A 20,828-nucleotide genomic window follows, 5' to 3' on the forward strand; every position below is an offset into this window, starting at 1 on the left:
AAATGTTTGTTTGCTCAAGGTAGTACACAAATAATAATAATAATAATAATAAAACACAAGTAAACAGAATAGTACAAATAGATAAATATGAAACACATTTTTAAGAATTATTATTTTGTCTCATAAACTTTCACAGCCTCGGAGTAGTGCAGTATTTTCAATGTGTCCAGATAGAAGTTTGGGAAAGACGTGAGGACAAAAAGTTAATTTCATCAGTAGAAATACCAAATAATATAAATGACATTTGAGTTGAGTATCTAATTTTCCTTTTAAAAAGTCAAATCAAGTCAGTTTGTCAAGGTCATACCAAAAGGTGTGACTAAAGGTACAGTCCCAAAAAAGGTAAATTATAGTTTCAGCTGTGTTGTGACAGAGGGAATAAATATTTAACGTGTATGAAACAATAACTCAATTGATACAATAAAATCTACGATATTTTAAAACACCTTACATGAAACTACAGCTCTGCTGGGTGATAACCATGTTTGTTGTCTCTATAAATATAAATACCTACTTTTAGCTATCCCTACCCACATCTCTATGTTGAGAGGTTTCCTAGCAGACCCTGAATGCATCATGACGCCCCGCCCAGACGCCGTGACAACAGACGCCGTTCCTCCGACGCGCTGTCCAGGTGTTCGGTGTATGATATTGCAGAGATCTGGACCGTTTTGGAGCTTTATCTGTAGATCTGCATGAAATGGCCTAACGTGGTATGCTTTGTCTCCGAGCCCAGCTGTCACTCGGACGTCTGAAATGCCGTCTTTCCGACCCTTCTCCCTCATCTCTCAGAGTATGAAGCGGGAACACCGTTAAAATGAAGACTGACACGGGGATGAGAATTTGAGCTGTGTGTTTATTCCTCGACTGGGAAAAGCTAGTGGTTAAGCTAGCAAGCTAGCCAGACAACTCAGACACCCGGCGGCGGCGGCGGCGGCTCGGATATCGGATTTGTGCGACCATGGCTGGGCTCATCAAGAAGCAGATCCTGAAGCATCTCTCCAGGTCAGTCCTGAACAGCGGTTAACGTTAGCAGACAGGGAGCGGAGAGAGGAGGACGACGGAGGGATTCAGCTGTCAGACAGACGTTAGCTAGCTATCACCTAAAGTGTTAGTTTAATGTTTCAGGCGAGGCGAAAATTAAATGTAATCTTTGCCGGACTCTGATGGAAACGTTTCTTCTTGCGGTTTAGCAAGTTAGCTCACATGTCTGCTGTCTGTCAGACTGTCAGTTGCTTTTTCAGTTGACGTAACCCTCACTGACCTGAGACGTGGCTAGTCAGCTAACTTGCTAACATGGGGGGTTAGCTAGTAAAGGGCTAATCCCTCAACACTTGCTTTCGCAGGTTGAACCAGTCGAGTGGTTGAGTCAGATTGTTTAAGACAACAATCTTTGCCTCTCGCTAAAGTCAAACTGTCCTCCACTCACTGGTAGCGAATAAACAATCATATAACTGTGAGATAGATGGATTTAAAATGTACATAAATGTTACGATAATTGTGGAGGCAGATCGCAGAGTTTGCACTGACTTGCGCAAGGGCAGTGAAGCGGGGTGTAGGTTTGTTTACACGGGCTTAAACACTGCTTAGCTGGGCTTTTCACTACTGTGCCCCCCTATCAGACATCACACGTAGTCCTCATGGACCCTCAGAACACAACACAAGCTCATTTAGAGAGGGAAATGTGCTATACTTAATCAAACATATGTGACAGCATTTTGTGTCACCGGTAAGCACCACCTTTGTGTATCCAAAGATGAATGAAGTTAATATTGGTTCAGAATCTGTTTAATGGTGTTACCACTTGCTGCGTAAGGCCCCATTAATTTTTTTAATGTCTTGCTGTTATGGGCAGCTTCCAGCTCTACCCGCTTTGCATGCATTATTTATTCTTTTCCACTGTCCCTCAAGGGACTTTCAATGGACTACTTCCTTGTTTTATTCCAGGGGGAGAGCCTGAAAAATGCAGCCCTGTTCATGCCCTATAACAGAGCACCTTCTCATCTTCAACTGACGTTTCAAACAATACAGTGTATTGAACGATAATGATAGTGGCGGTGCAGTAAATTAAAGGTGGACAGTGCTTGCGTGGAGTATAAGAAATGACAGCTGTCTCATTTTATATTGCAGTTCACAGATGACTGAATTGGTATGCAGGTGGACTGGTTTGTGTTCTTGAAAAGATGAAGCATAAAGGTGATTGTGCTTGGTGAGAAAAGTCTTTGGTGACTGTGTTGTGATGAATTAATCACTCACTGGTTAATACCTTAATGGTGTTTAGGATTGCTTTGTCCTTCATACTCTTACACAATGCCACAGGCAAGATTTGCAGTGTCTGCTGATGGCATGCCCTTCATTGTCCTAGCATTCTTGTGTCTCCTTGTGTGTGTGTGTGTGTGTGTGTGTGTGTGTGTTGAGGCAATGAATAAATGTTTCTGCAGATGACTGTGCATGCCCTCAGCAGCATTAGCGTCAACATTGGCAGGAAATGACTGGAAGACCTGTGATGTCATCTGTCTTTGGGCTCGTCATCTGATCTTTTTTGTCCTGGCACTGATTGGTTGGGGCACTGAGCGGAAGCCGACCTGTCTTGACAGTCAGCCAATCCTGCTCTGTTTGGTCTAGTGATGTCACGGTAAAAGTGCTGGTGTCAGAATGCCCTATCAGCATCACCTTATATACTGCAAATACAGTAGGCTGTGATTATTATGCGTGCTTGGGTGATTTAGCTCGAGGATGGGTTAGATTCTGTCTGCTGTCTCCTGCTGCTTCATCAGCAAAAGCCAGGAATAGTTTGCACCGCTGGCTAGATTACTCATACACACTGTAGGTGTGCTTACACGGCTACATGTTATGTTGTGGGTACAACATGTCAGCTCAGCCTCCATGCTTCACGGCTGCAGAGGACACACGTCTGTACAATACTGTGTGTGACCAGGACGAGCCTGTTAGAGTGAGGCAGCGCCACATCTTTACACCTCATTGACTCCGAAGTCTGCAATGGCTGTTCCTCCTCTGGCCAAGACAAGTGCACTGAGGCATGCATGACATATTAAACTAGTTGAGAGGGCCTTTTTGTACATTGTGAACGGCTGGGAGAAGCATTGTGTGTGACTTTTCATGTGCGAGGATGAGTTTGTTAATACTAAGTGACACGGCTGAGTGTGTTTGTTCTGTGTTTTCCTAACGTGAAAGTTTATCGATGAAGCGTTTCACAAAAGGTCGAACTCAGGTAGACCCTGGGGGTGACCACATGACAAGGTGTGTGTTTGTCTGCATTACAGACGGGTTTAGATTATCGACAGGACCCTGGCCCGCAGCCAGACACTGCAAGCTCCTATTACATACACAGACGCACACAAATATAGAGGGAAAGCAGTAAATCTTCACATTTTAGAAGCTGGATTTTGCTGATTTTGTTTCTGCTTGATGAATGACTTAAATCAATCAATCGATTTTTCAAAATAGACATTTCACACATTGGAGATCACTTTTACTCAATTTATTTATGTCGTTTGGGTGAAGAGACCCTTCCCCATACCATGCTGATTACAGACTAAATGGCTGCTTCTTAATGTCACAAGACCACAGCACAACAATCCCGCAGACTGTAGACAACATAATTCACATCCTCAGTCACAGGGGAATGTAGACATTTTGAGTGGTAGAGGGAGATTTGCTTGATGTGAATAAGGCAAAGCTGTTAATAGACAAACATACACAGAGGAATGAAAAGATTATCGCTACCTTCTAATGGAAAGAGTTCATGACCTGGGAGATTAGGCTTATAGTCAGGCTGGTATGCGAGGTCCCTTTTGGGGTTAAGTCGGGAAGTTCTAGGCGAGTTGACACAGCCTTGCTCGCCTCTCCTCTCCTTTTTTAGGGTTTAATGGTGTAGCGTTCAAGTTTGATACTCATCCTGTCATTGGTTCTTAGCATTTTATTTGATCTAATAAAGACGATGCATTGGAAATCTTAGAACTATCAGCTGATCCCACAAGAATTTCATCCATTAAATGTTCAATCAGTAACAAGGAGACAGTTTAGGGAACCATTTTCAGCTCTGAGTCAGCTGAGGTTGAGCAGGAGTTATTGTAACCCAGTATTATGACCGTGCTTTACATTGTGTGCACATAACTTTTCCTTCAGTGGAGGTTTAGTGCCCGTTGCGGTGTGAGAGAGATGAGTTATGTTTGTCATCATGAGCCTCTTTAGGCCTGACTCTTTCCATCCTGCAGTAGCTGAGTGATGATGCACCATAGTGATGAACTCCACTATTCCCAGTGTTACCGCTCACTGCTGGTGGGAAGGCTATTATATGAGTCATGACTGAGTGCCTAGCTGTGGGTGTCTCATCAGTGTGTAGCTCTGTGTTTGTGTGTGAGAGCGACATTTGACCAGGGTCCCTTCAGGCCTTGGCGTCCTCTGCTGCCGTGTAACTGGGGTCTTGGATTGTTTTCTCCTTCATGCCAACCTTTTCACCGTCTCCACGGGGTCATGAATATTCCAGGAGTCTGGGGCCTTCGCTGTCAATATAAACTCACTTCATTTTGACAGGTTGCCTGCGTGTTGTTGAATTGTTTTCCCTGGTGATGTGTTTGTGTGTGGAGGTGTTGTAGGAGTTTGGAGATGTGTGTATCTTTGCACTTGTGCTGGTATGTAGGCTAGAAAGTAATTCAAGTAATCGCTCTTGATGATAACTTTGGGATGACTCAGTCTTTTTTAATAACTGTTAATCCGCGTAATGTGTTTTTGTCTTCATCTCAATATATATTCCCTCAACAAACACGTTGCAAAGAGCTTCAGTGAAGCACTTTTATTCACTTGTATCACTCTCAACAGTGTCCTCTTACTGTCCAGCTGCTAAAATCCAGAGGAGAGAAGAGATTAGTTGATAAAAATGTAGACAAACTCATCAAAGTCACCCTTGGTTACTACCTTGCACTCACAGCAATAAGATTTAGGAGCAGCAGAGAATGATTTTCAGACTTAGAACTAACTACTAATTTCATCATAAAATGTTACTTGCTAGCTAACCTTTGATCAAATCACTTGTTTTATAGCTGCACATCTAACAATAAAAGAACAGAAAGATTTGCCATTAAAGACACCTCCGGGTTACTGTGTTATACGCTTTTCTGAAAAACAAAATAAGTCAGACCTGACAGAAAGTCCCCTTTGACTCTCTGATGTTGTAAATGATTCATGTTCTCCATCTTCAGTCGAGCTCAGAGGCCAACAGAAGACTCCTCATGATGATATTAATTAATGTGAATATTGGTAAAGATGGTAGAATACGCCAACTGGTAATTTAGAAAAAGTTCATGGATGTGAGTGCTTGTTATTTTTAGGTTGGGTTGTTTTAAGGTTTCCATGTGATTTACCAACACACCCACACTGAAGGCAGTCAGCCTCCAAACACTGCAGAGCTGCTGTCCTCTAACTGGAAAGCAATGAAGGAATAAAGAACAAATGAGCTCTGACAAGCCAATAAAAATACTAAACCCTAACCCTTCATAGAAAATATCAGAAAGGCTTGTTTTTAAAATGAAGTGGGTTGACCACCACCATGCTAAACAAATGAGCTGAGATTTTAACAGGTTTAGAAACACTTTAATGTAATTTAATTTAATTTGTTGGATTGTCTCAGTGTGTCACATTCACCACAGGCATCTTATGCGCTTCAGTGGATATTTCTGTTGCTGGTCTCTTAAGTGCCTTGATATCCATTACTGACTTCACTGAGAAGAGTTATCTGCAACAGACTCATTACACTCCACTGTTGACACTGAATGGGCTAGTGAAGGATTTAGAGACCAATTTAAATGTCACATTCTCCGTTTTTGTCATTGAGCCAGGCCTGCTGCTCGGTCAAATGAGCACTGGCAGGAAAGAATGTGGGAACATCTCAGATCCCTTTTTAGTTTTTCTTCTGGAAAACCACACTCCTAAATCCCAGAGTGTCCTGTGGATGCCTCCTCTCTTTCTTTTTTTAAATTTTATCTTTAGTGTCTTTGTCTCTCTTTCTGTTTGTCTCTTTATGTCTCTCTCTCATTACGTTGCCACAGTCTTGGTTGCTAAAAACAAGCCGGCTGTCTTTTTGAGTCACTCTGACTGTCTTCCCTCAGGCTCCTCTCTATCTGGCACTGATGTCATCAGGCTGCGCCACGAATGCGCCATCAGAGCAGGAAAAAGCTGGGAGTCCCCCTGTTTCCATTCACAGCATCCACAGACATCAGCATAAAGAGTGGCGGACTATCGTCTGCTCTCAGTGTGGTTAAGGGATGAAGTAGTAAGATCCGCCTACTGTTACAGACATCTTTTAAGTGGATTTTGGCCAAATAACACAAAGTCACATAAAAGTATTTAAAAAACAAAAAACAAAACTTTTACAGGAGGAATGTGGGTGTGGATTTTACTGTTGAGTGGTTAATTTTATGTCTGACAGGCAGGCAGACCCATCTCCAGCCAGCAGCTAGTCCTAATCTCTTTACGGACCTGGATTTGGTCTGGGGAGCTCGGCAATAATGGCTGACGAGATGAAAGGGAAAGATGACGGTGTGTGAACTTAATACCCTCTGCCTCTTGCTGTTGTTTGTCAGTAATGAGCAGAATCCCTCTGTGTAATTTAGCGTTTGTAGACTTGATATTAGACCGCTGATCAACAGCATATTATTTGATTGCAGTATTGGTTTATTTATGAAGAAGGTGAGAGGAAGCGAGATGTGGTCCAGGGGAGACAGAAGCCAGATAAGGAGCAAGTGAAGCTAGCTGGCTAGCTGGTTGACACTTGATCAGCAGCAGGGATGAATATTTCACTGGTCACAAGGCTGAGACACCCCAGCGACAACATCCATCTCTCAGAGACAGACTGACTGTGTTTCTGCGAGTGTGCATGCCCATGTGAGCGCATGTATGCATCACATTATTGGTGTTTTGTTTGTGAAGGAGTGTGTGTTTCTTTTTGTCTTGTTCCTTGTTCCACTGTGCTGAGTCTCTGCTGATGTCTGCTGCTAGCGCTGAATAATTTACAGGGATGTTGAATTAGAGAAGAATCTTAACGCTGTCAGGAGAAGGTGTTGAGTGGAAAGACGCAGGAATTTGACAGACTGAATCATTTAAAACGTGGGCAGCTGAATCACAAAGCATTGCTCATTGGTCAAAGTTTCTTTCGCACTGCTGATACTGAGTCTCTGCGCACATATCCTTCCATCAGTGAAGACTCAGACCATCAGAACAAAAAGCTTTTTGTCTCCCTACGAATATCCAGTTACGGAGTGGCTCCATAATCATACAGCACCACTTTTTCATAGCTTACAGTTTCTTGGTCAGTGTCTGACTAAAATGCAGTGTTTCCGCTATTAGTTACATACATAATTCAGTCAATTCCAATTCACAGGTTTTACATTTAGGGAAACGAGAGCACTGGTATTGGGAGAGAAAAAGTTACATCGGTGCATCCCTATTTGATATCTGATGAAGCTTGTGTCAAGTCTTACGTTGACTGTTGTACGCACGTCTTATGATGTGGGAGCTGTTCTTTCACTCTATCCTATTTTTTATTTATGTTATGTTTCTATGGTGTTTCTTTGCCCTTGTTTTTGGAGCTAGGTTTTAAACCTCATCACTTTTTGGAACCAAACAAAGAGTGAGCGCAGCACAAAGTGTATATATAATATTGTGTTGAATGCTTTGTCAGGTTCTTTGATCAGATATATCGTGATGTAAATAAGGACTTTGCTAATATTATTGTGGCAAAGTTCTTGTGTGGTTTCTTGTGTCAAGACAACATAAACACTGCATGCTACCATGCAATTGCAAAACGTCCCCATTTTGAGTTTTGCCAGGCATCTTTATGACAGGTCATTCCCCAACTCTTTCTCCCTTTATTTCTTCTCTCCACCAAAAAAACAAAAAGCGTATCATGAAAAATAAGCATTTGGAAAGATGAGATCTGGTGCACACAGTTGTAGTGTCCTCCAGATCTCATGTTTCCAGATCTGTTGAGGCTTTACGTTTTCTGATACGTGGGTTCAAAAATAAGCTTTGTCATGGTATCGGTGCAGAAAGTCCAGTATTGTATTGCCACTGATTGAGCTTCAAATGACACCCAGTGCTATTGTGATTTTATGAGCATCACAGTGCGTATCTAAGTTAGTGGTGCAGTAAAATACAAAAGCTGTGGTCTCTTGGCTTGATGTTATGGCCGTGATAATCAGGTCACTCTGTCAGTAATGTGTGTTGGTTTGTGAACCTCTGAGCTTTGGCCCTATTTACAGAAAGACAAATACTGTAAGTGTGTGAGAGATTAGCTCAGTAACAAGATTAACCCCACCTGTACTGTACATTGTGTGCGTGTTTAAAAGTGAATGAGAGTGCATTTTTTTAACACTGCTACCAACTAGCTTGGATCTAGTGCTGCTCCAGTGCTTTACCTATTAAGTATAATTGTTTCACTGCATTGTTGCACGTCCTACAAACCACAGTGGCTGTTTTCAGTTCAAACCAGATGTAGACTAAAACCATACATACATACATATTATTTTGCACCTCTACATGTCACAGGATCAAGGCTGTGTGGCTCTTGACAGCTAGCGAATGTGAAATCAATACTGTCCACCATTTTTTAAGGGATTCCATTAGACAGGTCTGCTGAGATGCTCTGGTCAATAAACCATTTAGTATCTGGCTACTGTGTTAAATATTAACCCATAATCAAACTGTGAAGGAGGCCAGAAAACACTCAGGTCATGGGCATCAGTTTGTGTGTTCATGTCTATTTACTTAAGCTAAGGAGCAAATAGACTAAACACACAGAATCACATACAGGCACCTTTATATATACAAGACACTGTGGTTATAAATATCAATATTGGCTTTTAGCTTTGATTAAAGGTGAGTGTTGGCACCCAACGTATTGTTAGACCGAGGCCTTTACTGCACAACCCTGTCTGCTTTAAATCTTCTATATTGTAGCCTTTAGTTTCCATGAATAACCCCCCCCCCCCCCCCCCCCCCAATTATCAGATTAAGCAGTAAACGTGGAAACAAAACCTTAAATGAAGAGAAAAACATTTTCCAAACTCTGGTTTCAGCTTATGGAGTATTTATTTCCATTCTTGTAGCTTCAACAGCAATGTATAACCCTAAATTATAGGCTATTTTTTGAGTGTGCTATTAAGAAGACGTGGGTTTTGTGCTCGAATATAATTAATTCTGAAATGGCTTGTTTGAAAATGGCTCTTGGGAAACAGCATTACCTGATATTCAGGACAAACTGTCTTTAAAAACATGCATTAGAAAGTGAAAGGCTGTCCCCATCCAACACACAAAGCCTAACAGTTGGGGTTTGTTTGGCCGGCCTGTTACTTTGCCAAGAACCTGTTTCTATAAATATTCCCAGGCTCAGAGCTGCACTTCTCATCCGTGTCTCGCAGGTTTGCTAAGAATCTGTCGCCGGACAAGATCAACCTGAGCACGCTGAAGGGGGAGGGCCAGCTGACCAACCTGGAGCTGGATGAGGAGGTTCTCCAGAGCCTGCTGGACCTGCCCACCTGGCTGGCCATTAACCGTGTGTGCTGCAATAAGGCCGCCATCAGGGTGAGGGACACTGTTACATTTTAAAGGAATAGTTCAACATTTTGGGAAAATGCGCTTATTTGCTTTCTGGCAGAGAGTTAGATGAGAAGGTTTATTCCACTTTCATATCTGTACAGTAAATATGAAGCTACAGCCGGTTAGCTTAGCTTAGCATAAAGACTGGAAACAGGAGGAAACAGCTAGCCTGGCTTTGTACAACGTTAATAAAATGTACCTACCCGCACCTCTAAAGCTCACTAATGTAAAAACAATGTTCTGGTTTTACAGGTGGTTATGTGCCGGACTTTTTTCTTGACCAGACACAGTAACTTCCTTTGCTGGTTGCCTGGCAACTGCTCAGAGCCAAGAAATAGTCCAGCAAGTAACCCTTTATAAAATGGCAAATTGTTGTTTTTACCCTTGAGTCTTGGCACAGATTAAACAAACTAGATATGACGTGTTAATTAGTGAGCTTTACAGGTGCTAGTAGGTGGATTTATTTTATCTTGAGACAGAGCCAGGCTACCTGATTCCCCCCGTTTCCAGTGTTTATGCTAAGCTAAGCTAACCGGCTGCAGGTTGTAGCTTTATTATTAACAGAGATATGAGAGTGGTATCAATCTTCTCACCTAACTCTCCGCCAGAGAGCATTTCCTTCTTGCTTGGAGTGTATTGTTAAAACCAAAGTTCAGAGATTTATGTTACCTAATCTATTTAAATGATTTTATTTATTATTTTATCTACAAGACTGATTTACATGGTTCGTAAATTGAAGGAAACCTAGAAAGCTGCATAGGTATCCTCTGTATATAACAGACTGACACTTAGGACTGAAGACACGGTGTAGATACCAATTAACACCTATCTTGTACACTTCCAATGCCTCTCTGCACTGCACACACACACACTCTGATGGCCCTGATGTGGTCATGGTCATCAGCCAACTGCCATGGAAAGAGCAGACTCTGACACACCCTGGAAACAGTGAATGGAGCTGCGTATTTGCTTCGTGACTTGACTTTTATTCAGACCAAGGTCCACTTTCCACCTCTTCTTTTCCTCCTCCACATCGTTTTCTTTCCCTCTGTTCTTCCCTTGTTCGTTTTTCTCCGCCATTGACTTAATTTCTCAACCTTTTCTTTACTCATCTGTCGTCACGTTTGACTCCGCGTTTTGTTGGTCACTACCTTTCCTTTGCTGTCTTTCCCTTAATCGGTCTGCGGGCTTGAAAGATGTAGTCTCTTGTATTTACACCACTTATTTGCTGTGTCATTGACAGTGTGTGTAATACTGATGCAGTGTTTCAACTGTAATACCCACATCATTTGCAGTAAGTGGGTGTCGAGCATCAGATTTCTCAGTGAACAGTGGAGTTGGTGAATTGAAACTAATGTAAAAAAGGAGAACAGAGATCTGTATCTCACTTCCTCACATTTTAGATCCCCATCTCTTCTTTGTGTCTTCCTGTTACAGATGAGCTAAACCCAACCCTCTGCATTTTAAAAGACTGTCACACACAAATTAAACTAAACTAATGTAGCTTTATTGATTACTCATAAATAGTTACACTCTTATCTTTTCAGCTTTGATGACTCAAAGTGACAGGTCTGAGCTAACACCCCCTGCTGGCACCTCCTACTATTTCCATGACATGAGGCAAAGCAAATAAAATGTGTCCAATTCAATTACAGCTGCAAATCCTGAGCATTTTCTCATTTCTTGATTTATGACGTCTCAAAGAACGAGTCGCTCTGTGGGAAACTGCAAGTGAACATAAGCATTTAATCTCTTTTGCTATATAATTTGACACGGACTTGAATCAAGAGGCTGCACGTTGAGGATTAATGGCGCGCTGGAGCTGAATGGAGCGAACTGCCAGTCAGTCTAGACTCATTGATTCCTTTTCCTGCCTTCATCTCCGAGCTACCTTGCCTGCTGTTTTGGCTTGATTTCATTCTGTGCCTTTCAGTTGCATTTAATTTGATTTGTACATCCCACTGGCTGGTGATTTAATTTAGCATTTTGGGAGGACTTAAAGGCCAAGTGCTAGCTGTAGCGATCAGAATACTGTGAGGCTGAAAAGCTAAAGCCACTGCTCTGTTTTCATTCACAGATACCATGGACAAAACTGAAGACTCACCCAATCTCTTTGGTAAGTTTCACCTGCTACACCTGTTGCTCACATAACCAGAGCAGGTCACAGATTTTTCTAGATTAAGTACCTCAAATGGACATGGACACCACTGAAGGTGCTGTAGTAATAGTCCTCATCGTAGAGCGTCACAAACACACTGTCTCCAGCTGCATTGGATGCACTGTTGTGGCTATTGTCGCCCACAGTGTCCCAGGTAGACATTCAGTGGCGTTTAAGGTGTTCTGAGACGTGTTTGTAGGTCTGCGAGTTGGCTTCGACGATGGCCGTTTTCTGCCTGATGGCGCTGAGCTTTTGCTCGGGCGTGCTGTGTGTCTGTGTCAGGGCTGCCAGCTTTCTCTCTCATGGCTGCCACCTCGCTGAGCAGGGCGCAGGTGTCAGGTTGACAGACCGCCAGGCTGGTCCCAGTACAGGTAGCTGTAATTCCCAGTGCACAGGCTGCCAGAAACCAACAACAACAGGAGGAACATACGCTCCATTTCCTATAACTCGTGTGCTCCTCAGTCGTCATATATATTTCCAGCACCTGGTGTTTTGCAACATTTTCAGGAAGCTGCCTTGGTTAATATATTATATTATAATAAGATATTACAACAAACAGGGGAACAAAAACTATCACAACACTATTTATAAAACATGATTATCACGACCACATAATACAAAGGTAGCACAATAGCACACATTGGTATCACACTAGGCTACTGCCAGAAAGTGGTACGTATAGCGATGAAAGGCTTGTTGTGTCAAGAGTTTTATTAATTTGAGAATAATTCACAGAGTTTCATCGTTTTTTATCATTCTAGACACTAAAGCCACTACTTGTGTGTAAGTGAACAATATGTAGGCGGCTTCTACATCTCCAGCGGCAGACGGCTAAGCAGGCTGCAACAACCGTCTTCCACATTTATTTTTATCAATTGAACTCTACTTGAAATCTCAAGCTCACAAAGCTGTTCTTTTTAAAGAAGAAAATGGCTGACATGCTCATATTATGATGAGAAAAACACTAGAATGAGGTGCACAATAGTCAGGGAACATTAAGACAAAATGGTAGTAAAAAGGTTGATGGAGATGGCCACAGCAGCCTCACAATATTCCTGTGAATAAGAGTGTAAAAGAGAAGTGTTGATACTAAAAACATGACAAAGGCCAAGAGATCACTGTATGAAGACACTGGTTGTTGGTAAGCCTACGACTTGCTTGCAGACCCTGGATAAAGTGGAGATGGAGATGAGTACCTGTGACGAGCCCCGTCCCCCCAATGGGCCGTCTCCCATAGCAACAGCATCAGGACAAAGGTGAGCAGTCTGGTTGTTTCTGTTCTTCTTGTAACTCCATTATCTGCATTAGTTTGAGGAGCCTCCTTTCCTTGCCTGGAGGGAAATCATTTGGTAAAAAAAATATGAACAAATTTCTAATTTCATATAATCTGCAAATTCTTATTGAATACATTTCATTTTTTTAATTAAAATCTTGTTCTCTTTGACGCTGCTGAGTGTTTCTTACAGTTAGGGGAAGAGTATTGAACACTGAATTTACTGTACAGTACTGACTGACTAACTGCAAGATTTATTCAGACAGAAAAATGACATGTCAAGTACACGATGGACAGATTTTTAACAGGGATGAAAAGCAAAGAGGTGAAGCTCATCAACAAACATGCGAGTGAAAACCGAAATGTGCCGAAACAAATAATTAAAAGTGCTCATTAAAAGTGCCATTTTTGTATTTGATTTTTCATTGCAAATTCTCGATTATCGCACTTGGTACACTTTATAGTCACAATTTAGGATGCTGTATATAGTATTGAGAACTTTTATTCTAGTAAACTCCTTTGCTGCTGTTTACGTTACTTTCTCTCCACCTGTTTGTCTCCCATGCAGTGAATATGGCTTTGCTGAGAAGGTGGTAGAGGGGATCTCACTGTCCATCAACTCCATTGTCATCAGGATCAGTGCCAAGGCCTTTAATGCCTCCTTTGAGCTCTCCCAGCTGCAGGTCTACAGCGTCAACACCAGTTGGAGCATCAGCGACCTGCGATTCACCCGAATCCAGGACCCTCAGAGGGGGGAGGTCAGTATTTATTTATTTTTTTTATTTGAAAGACTACTAAGGTGTTGTGTCACCCATAGTTTCTTAAAGTACTGCCATGCCCGTTCTGTTTGTTCCAGATCCTGACGTTCAAGGAGATCAGCTGGCAGATGATCCGTATCGAGGCTGACGCCATCCAGAGCGCCGAGCATGAGATGCTGAGCGCCCCCATTCGTCTCATCACCAACCAGTCCAAGATCCGAGTCACTCTCAAGAGACGGGTCAGCCACAAACAAAGATGCACATACATCCTTTGAATAGATTCAGACATTCACTTCAGGAAATTTGATGGACCAGGCTTGAAACCCAGACTGCTCTAAGCAACATCCTCTTGTTGCACTGGGAACAATAATCCCTGTGTGAGGCCTCACAGGCTGCAGGGCCAACAGCAGCGCTTCATCAAGCGGCTAGTTTGCATTTAAACAAAAAACACTACTAATGTTTGTTTTGGAGATGTGGAGATTTAATATAAGGCAGCATAAAGTCCACAAAGAAAGACTGTAAAAAGGGATATTCTGTTTGTGATTTAGCTGATAATGAACATGTAACGTGTTTCAAGTTTTGGACTGTAGCTATTTAGGACAAAGCAGTTCAGTATAACTCAAGTGAATTTAGTTTAGCCCTACCGGTTATAAACCTCACACAATAAGAATTTCCCTGCGAGTGTCATGTTACATTAATGGGAGCTCTCAGGCTACCACCACCTGCATAATGCATGTTTATACCAACGGCTCTTCCTGCCACAGATTAAGGACTGTAACGTGGTGGCCTCCAAGCTGATTCTGATCCTGGACGACCTGCTCTGGGTGCTGACCGACTCCCAGCTCAAAGCCATGGTGCAGTATGCCAAGTCTCTCAGCGAGGCCATGGAGAAGTCTGCACAGCAGAGGAAGAGCATGGCCACAGAAGACCAGGTGCACACATGACTGTGACATCCAAAAATACAGCGACTTCATCGACACATAGACGACAAATTTCACATAACTTCTTTTTCACTCTGCATAAATGTCGGCTTCTCTCCCTCTTTCTGTCTCCCTTTCCACATTTCCAACATTTCCCCCTCTCTCTCCCTGTCATGCCCTAATTCCAACCTCTGTGGATAAGCCACGTCACGGTCTGATAGTTTGTCCTTGTGTCCATGGAAATCATGTCTGCCCCTTTCTGTGTCTCTCCCCTGATGCCATATGGCGTCTATCTGCCTGCACCATCTTTGTCTCTCTTTCTTGCTGTCAGTGTCTTTCAGTCTGTCCTATTTTTTCCTTCTTGAACACATATGTGCATACATTGATCGCCCACACAAACTCACACCCATCCACATCCCATGAGACATACAGTAGTCAATGTGTTGTCTGTAGTTTGGTGCGACGCGCCATCTGCTGGACGATTTGAGTATTCCATCATTCAGCTGTTAAATGAACCTGACAGCTTTTTTGACAGTCTGTGAAGTCTCTTTAAGACAGAAATTGACACAAAAACAAAACTTAACATTAAGTCATCAACAGCAACAATAATACAACACTGAATACAGCAACAGTCTGAGAAACACAAAGTCCACGATCACAACCATCAACAACAACATATCAGCAACCAAAACTTCAACACTAATTATAGTATCTGCACTTTCTTTTTTGTGTGTGTGCATCCTCATTTCACCAGGAGTCATCAGCGCCCCCCTCGGCCCAGCAGGTGCGCACCCAGCAGGCGTCCACAGCGGCTGACCAGAGTGCAACCATGGCCAAGCTGTTCAGCGCCTACGACGTATGTGAGACGTCCCACCACCTCCAGATCACACACCTCGACCTGCACATCTGTGATGACATCCACGCTAAGGACAAAGGTAGCGCACACACAGATTTACATGCACTGCACATTTATTCACATGCATATACATGACAGCGACATATACACATGCCGTCAGGTACACAGAGAGTCGGGCAGAACTTCTAACCCCATTGGTTCACAGATGTTTTTCTTCAATGTGATGCATAAAATGGTCTTTGACTCTTCACGAACACAAACACCTGATCAAGCTCTGGCCTCAGTCGTCTTTTTGTCTTGTTTTTATCCATATTTATTTACCTTTTTTTCACCAACATTTCACAAAAAAAAGCTTCAACTTGAACTATTTCTTTTGTCTCTCTTCCGTCTGTGCAGTGATCAATAAGAGGATAACGGGTGGAGCCATGCAGCTTTCCTTCAGCTCCATCACTCTGGACTACTACCCTTTCCACAGAGCAGGTATGAATCCCCTTTACATTTTTATTTGGATTTACCAAGGCAATGCACAAACACTGTAGTCATTGTAGCAAAACATAGAAACCTTGACTTTCCAGGCGTTTTTCAATCAATTGCATCAAATGATAATGATAAGAATAGTGAATGAATAAGAAATTATACAAAAAGAAGTATATAGAAATTAAAAGACATGCTGAACAGAACCAGAACCTTGATGTTCAGTTCACTACAAAATCAACAAGATTGACCAAACAAACGATGGACGTACAACCAATTTTCCTACTCTCCGACCTCTCCAGGTGATAGTTGTGTGCACTGGATGCACTACAGCGAGGCCACCAAGACCAGAGAGGGCTGGGCTCGGAGTCTACTCGATGAGTTCAAGTCCAACGTGGAGATGTTAAAGACTGCAGTTCGAGACAAGCAAGGCTCGGCCCCTGCGCACAATTCCCCGCAACACGGTAAACACACATTAAATGTTGTTAGTTATGATTCAACTTGTTCAGGATGTTCATGTTTGTTGTATCTCCTGGTGCACACACACAGCACATCATCCCTGTGGGTTTTCTGTCCTCCAGTGTCCCTTAGGGACGATGTGTATTGGCCTCTAGGAAGTCAGGAGAGAGCAGGAGGAGGAGGAGTAGGGCTTAGGGAGACAGATGGAGGACTCATAGAGTGGAGCTCACACACACAGCCTCCGGCCCAGTGCTGCTGGTGCCTAGAGCCAGGTACTATGGTGTGTGTGCGCACAGCTGGGTGCGGTGATACACACCTTTTGGGACAGAGGTTTCTCATTGGAGAACTGAGTGGTCGCTCTGTTTGTCTCCCTCTTTGTCGTTCTGTTTTCATTTTTGCTCCTCTTCCTCTGTCCTTCCTTTCTTTCTGTCCAGGTAAGATAAGCACCTCTTCCAGCGCTTCCTTCAGTCCTCCTCCCACTCAAAGCCCCAAGACCCAGCTCATGTCCAGCTCTGTTGTTCTCAGGATGGCAGACTTCAGCATCTACCAGGTCACCACAAACACACCAGCACATATGGAATCGCTGATACACCTTCACTCTTAACTTTGAGTGATAATTTCTTTTTCTCTACTGCAGGTGTCAACAGCAGACCAGCGTCGCTCCAGCCCCAAGACCATGATCTCCTGCAATAAGAAGTCCTTGTACCTTCCCCCAGAGATGCCAGCCATTCATGTGGAGTTCACAGAGTACTACTTCCCTGATGGAAAAGACTACCCCAGTAAGACTTCTGTGTTTTAACACTCAAAAACTGTAAATTCAAGAAATTAGCATCTCATTGTAGAAACATTCATCTTTATTTGTAGGTCATGAGCTGCTGAAGTAGCTGTTTTTGGCACTCCCCTTTTGGATCTATTCAGCCCATTTGTTTAGCTGTGGGGAAATCATTGGCTGCTGTGTGGCTGGGAGGACATTGATTTTCTGAATTACGCCCACTGTTCTGAATGAGGAATAACCCAATTAAATCATGTTTTTTTGTTTTTCTCACAAATTCAGTTTTTCTTTTTTGGCTAATCAATTTATGGTCAAGACAAAAAAATGTATACAAGAAGGTGGAAAGAAGAGTTGTTCTTTCTTGTCTTTCCTCTTATTGTGATTTCTCTAATGTCTCTATGACTAAAGAATGTGTAACACCATATCTCTTCCACCTTCCTCCCACTCTTCTAGTCCCGTGTCCCAACCTGTACGTCCAGCTGAACGCCCTGCAGCTGGTCCTGGATCCTCGCAGCCTGGTGTGGATCAACCTGTTCACCCTCGACCTCAGGCAGAGTCTGGAGCAGTTCATGGAGATCTATAAGCTCAGCGACTCGCAGAAACCCGACGAGCATGTTGACATCAAGGTGGACGGCCTAATGCTCAAGGTAAGGTGGACTGCATGTGACCTTTGTTCAGCTTTAAAGTGAGGACTTTATTCTCTGATGTTTATTTTGTTGTTTCTACTCTCCATTAGCTGGTAATTCCCACCGATCGGGACACCTCCTGTCCTGCTGATCTGCCTCGCTCCATCTCAGTGCAGACCTCAGAAATGGTGGCCACGAATACCCGACACCCGGCTAACTGCACCCGCTCCCACCTTGAGGCCCTGCTACAGGCCTTTGAAGAGGAACCCTTTTTCTCTCCCTCTTTCTCCTCATTCCCTCGCTCCTCCTCCTTACCCCTCCTCCATCCCGTCTTCCAGCGCCACGCTCACGAACAAGACACCAAGCTCCACGACATCTACCGGGGCCTGGTGGTGCCGACGATGAGCACAGACGCCCTCAAGATGCCGGCCGCCACTGACTTTTGGGCATTGCACTTTGCCCAGTTTTGGGTGGACTATGAAGGCACCCGTGGAGGCAAGGGCCGGCCGCAGCCCTTTGTGGACTCCTTCCCTCTCACTGTGTGGGCATGTCAGCCTGCGAAGATTGTCCAGCACCAGGAGAGGCTCAGATGTGCTGTTGGATCAGGTCTGTCCAGGAGCACCTCTGGAGAGGCTGTAGCACGTCTGCAGAGGAAACGATTGCTGAAGGAGTATTACAGTACTGATGGTGCACCAACAACATCTCACAGCAACGATGCAACACTGCCGCCCAGTAACGGACTCCATAAACCCCTATCATTGGACAGTCTGCCTTCCTCCTCCTCTTCTCTGTCAACATCAAGTAAAGATGCAGATGTGAATGTATTGGTGCACGTGCAGAAGCATTTAAGTGCTCAGGTATGTTTGTCATTCTTATATTTTTCAATACGTGGCAATAGAATTTGATGATGGATCAATGTTCGTCTGTCATGTGGGATGTTTTGGTTATTGCTCGTCACATTTTTGATTAAACACGTGGAAGTGTTTCATCACACCACAAGGGTGCAAAAATCTTATGAAGAAGGACAATTTTACCGTTGCCTTTAGTGCTGAAATGAGAACAAATGTGATACTTTAATAAACGTTTAAGTCATTTAAGTATCATCAAAGTCATCGTCTTGTGTGGACCATGAATGTCTGTAAAAAAGTTCCTTGCAATCCATGTAATAGTTGAAATATTTCAGTCTGAACCGACTGACTGTCATTGCCATCCCACTAGCATGGCTAAAACTTTGGAATCTTTATAAATCACAAATAACTCATTACATCAGTAATTCATCACCATACGGTTTAATAACCTCTTCGGTCTGTGTGTTCAGGTGAGCCACCGGCAGTATGTGTTTCTGATGCACCTTCAGCGCAGCATCAAAGCCCTGCAGCAGACACTACAGCAGGATCTGGAGGAGATGGGCTCCAAGAAAGACCGCAAGGATCCTTCTCAGTGTCCTGCAGACCACCAGCCCTTCACCGTCTGCCTGGGCCTCCTGCTGAAAAGCGCAGAGGTGTCCCTGCTCCTGAAGCCCGTCACCCAGCCTGAGGGCTCAAGATCCCCTCTGGGCTCTGAGCTCTCCCCCTCAGAGAGCCGAGGAACTCTGGAGCCTGGGAGCGATGCAGGAGAGGGGATGGAGAAGGGGAGTGAAGGAGCTGGGTCTGGTTCTGAAGGAGGGGCAGCCAAAGGGGCAAGCACTGTAGACCAGCTGTTATGTGGTGAAGGCTCGGAGGGTCCCGCCCCTCTCGTCCCCACCTCCACTTCAACTACACGTCCTGACTCAAATCACAAAGCCTCACTGGAGGAGAGGACTTCAGCTAAGAACCCTGGGAGATGGAGTTCAGATGAAGGGGGCGAGGCGGTAGTGGATGGGTTGGCTGGGGGTGAAGAAGTGGCAGCTGGACTAGACTCTAAATTGCAGATGAGTGACCCCCTGTCTGACCCACTCAGCAGCAAAGACTGGAGCGACAAAGACACGCCTGCTGCCGCCAAGATGCCTCAGTCAATATCCAGGTAATCACACAAAAGACTGGAAATTTACATTGGGGACAGTATCAAAATAGATGGAATAAATCAATGAGTCACTTGACAGAAATTTAATCAACAATTTTGATGCAAAACATTTGCTGGATTCATCTTCACTATTGCAATGTTGCTGCTATTTGGATTTTAGACTTTTCATGTCTGTCTTCAGCTGTTACTATACAATAAAGGCAAAAAATATCTTTAAAACAATAAATAGATTCATTGTTTAGTCTTTGAAAAGTCAAAAAATATATTGTAAAATGCCCATCAGGAGTCTAAAGAGCTCAAGGGGATGTCTTCGAATCTTGTTTTGCCTGATAAACAGAATCAAGCCCAACAATATTCACTTTACAGTGATATAAAGCAGCAAATCCTCTATTTAGGAAGCTGGAACTGACAAATATTTAGTATTTTTGCTAAAACAAATGAAACTATTAAAAATTGATTGACCGTTTCAGCTCTACCTGGCATTTTTCTGCCATTTTACAGACTAAACAAATACTTTTATTAAAACCAAATCAACAAATGGATCAATAAGTTGCAGCCCTTAAAAGATCATTCAAGTAAGCATATATATAAGTCACAGTTATATCAATTATATTATATCTAATCAATCAGTCTTTCTCTCTCTTTTTGACTCTGTCTGTTCCTGAACACAAGCGCTGTGTGTTGAACTCCCACATGAGAGCGTTTGTCTTTATGAATGTTCAGTCGTCTGACTTCACGTGTCTCTGACATTATGAATGTCGGCTGGCCTCAAGCTGCCGTGTCTTTCTGTGTTCTCATCTACTGTCTGTCAACTCATCATGTTCCTGTCATTTCTCATCTCATTCACTTCCATTTCTGCCTCTTGACCTTTGCTTTGACCCATGTGAGATGTGTGTGTGTGTGTGTGTGTGTTTTC

At 43.3% G+C, this 20,828-nt stretch overlaps 1 protein-coding gene across 1 annotated transcript in view; it reads left to right on the forward strand.

Annotated features, from left to right (window-relative positions):
- Nucleotides 1–813: 813 nt before the first annotated feature.
- Nucleotides 814–20,828, forward strand: part of bltp3b (bridge-like lipid transfer protein family member 3B) — a 30,032-nt gene continuing 10,017 nt past the window's right edge. The window contains exons 1-16 of the mRNA XM_070928836.1: nucleotides 814–1,005; nucleotides 9,438–9,600; nucleotides 11,693–11,731; nucleotides 12,938–13,029; nucleotides 13,615–13,804; nucleotides 13,903–14,043; nucleotides 14,569–14,736; nucleotides 15,479–15,659; nucleotides 15,977–16,060; nucleotides 16,357–16,518; nucleotides 16,682–16,697; nucleotides 16,958–17,063; nucleotides 17,151–17,292; nucleotides 17,739–17,932; nucleotides 18,022–18,768; nucleotides 19,230–19,912. Coding sequence (XP_070784937.1) covers nucleotides 962–1,005; nucleotides 9,438–9,600; nucleotides 11,693–11,731; nucleotides 12,938–13,029; nucleotides 13,615–13,804; nucleotides 13,903–14,043; nucleotides 14,569–14,736; nucleotides 15,479–15,659; nucleotides 15,977–16,060; nucleotides 16,357–16,518; nucleotides 16,682–16,697; nucleotides 16,958–17,063; nucleotides 17,151–17,292; nucleotides 17,739–17,932; nucleotides 18,022–18,768; nucleotides 19,230–19,912 — 3,152 coding nt within the window. The 5' untranslated portion in view covers nucleotides 814–961. The remainder of the gene's footprint in view (nucleotides 1,006–9,437; nucleotides 9,601–11,692; nucleotides 11,732–12,937; nucleotides 13,030–13,614; nucleotides 13,805–13,902; nucleotides 14,044–14,568; nucleotides 14,737–15,478; nucleotides 15,660–15,976; nucleotides 16,061–16,356; nucleotides 16,519–16,681; nucleotides 16,698–16,957; nucleotides 17,064–17,150; nucleotides 17,293–17,738; nucleotides 17,933–18,021; nucleotides 18,769–19,229; nucleotides 19,913–20,828) is intronic.

The sequence above is a fragment of the Enoplosus armatus genome, chromosome 22 (assembly GCF_043641665.1).
Source record: "Enoplosus armatus isolate fEnoArm2 chromosome 22, fEnoArm2.hap1, whole genome shotgun sequence".
Taxonomy (NCBI): Eukaryota; Metazoa; Chordata; class Actinopteri; order Centrarchiformes; family Enoplosidae; genus Enoplosus; species Enoplosus armatus.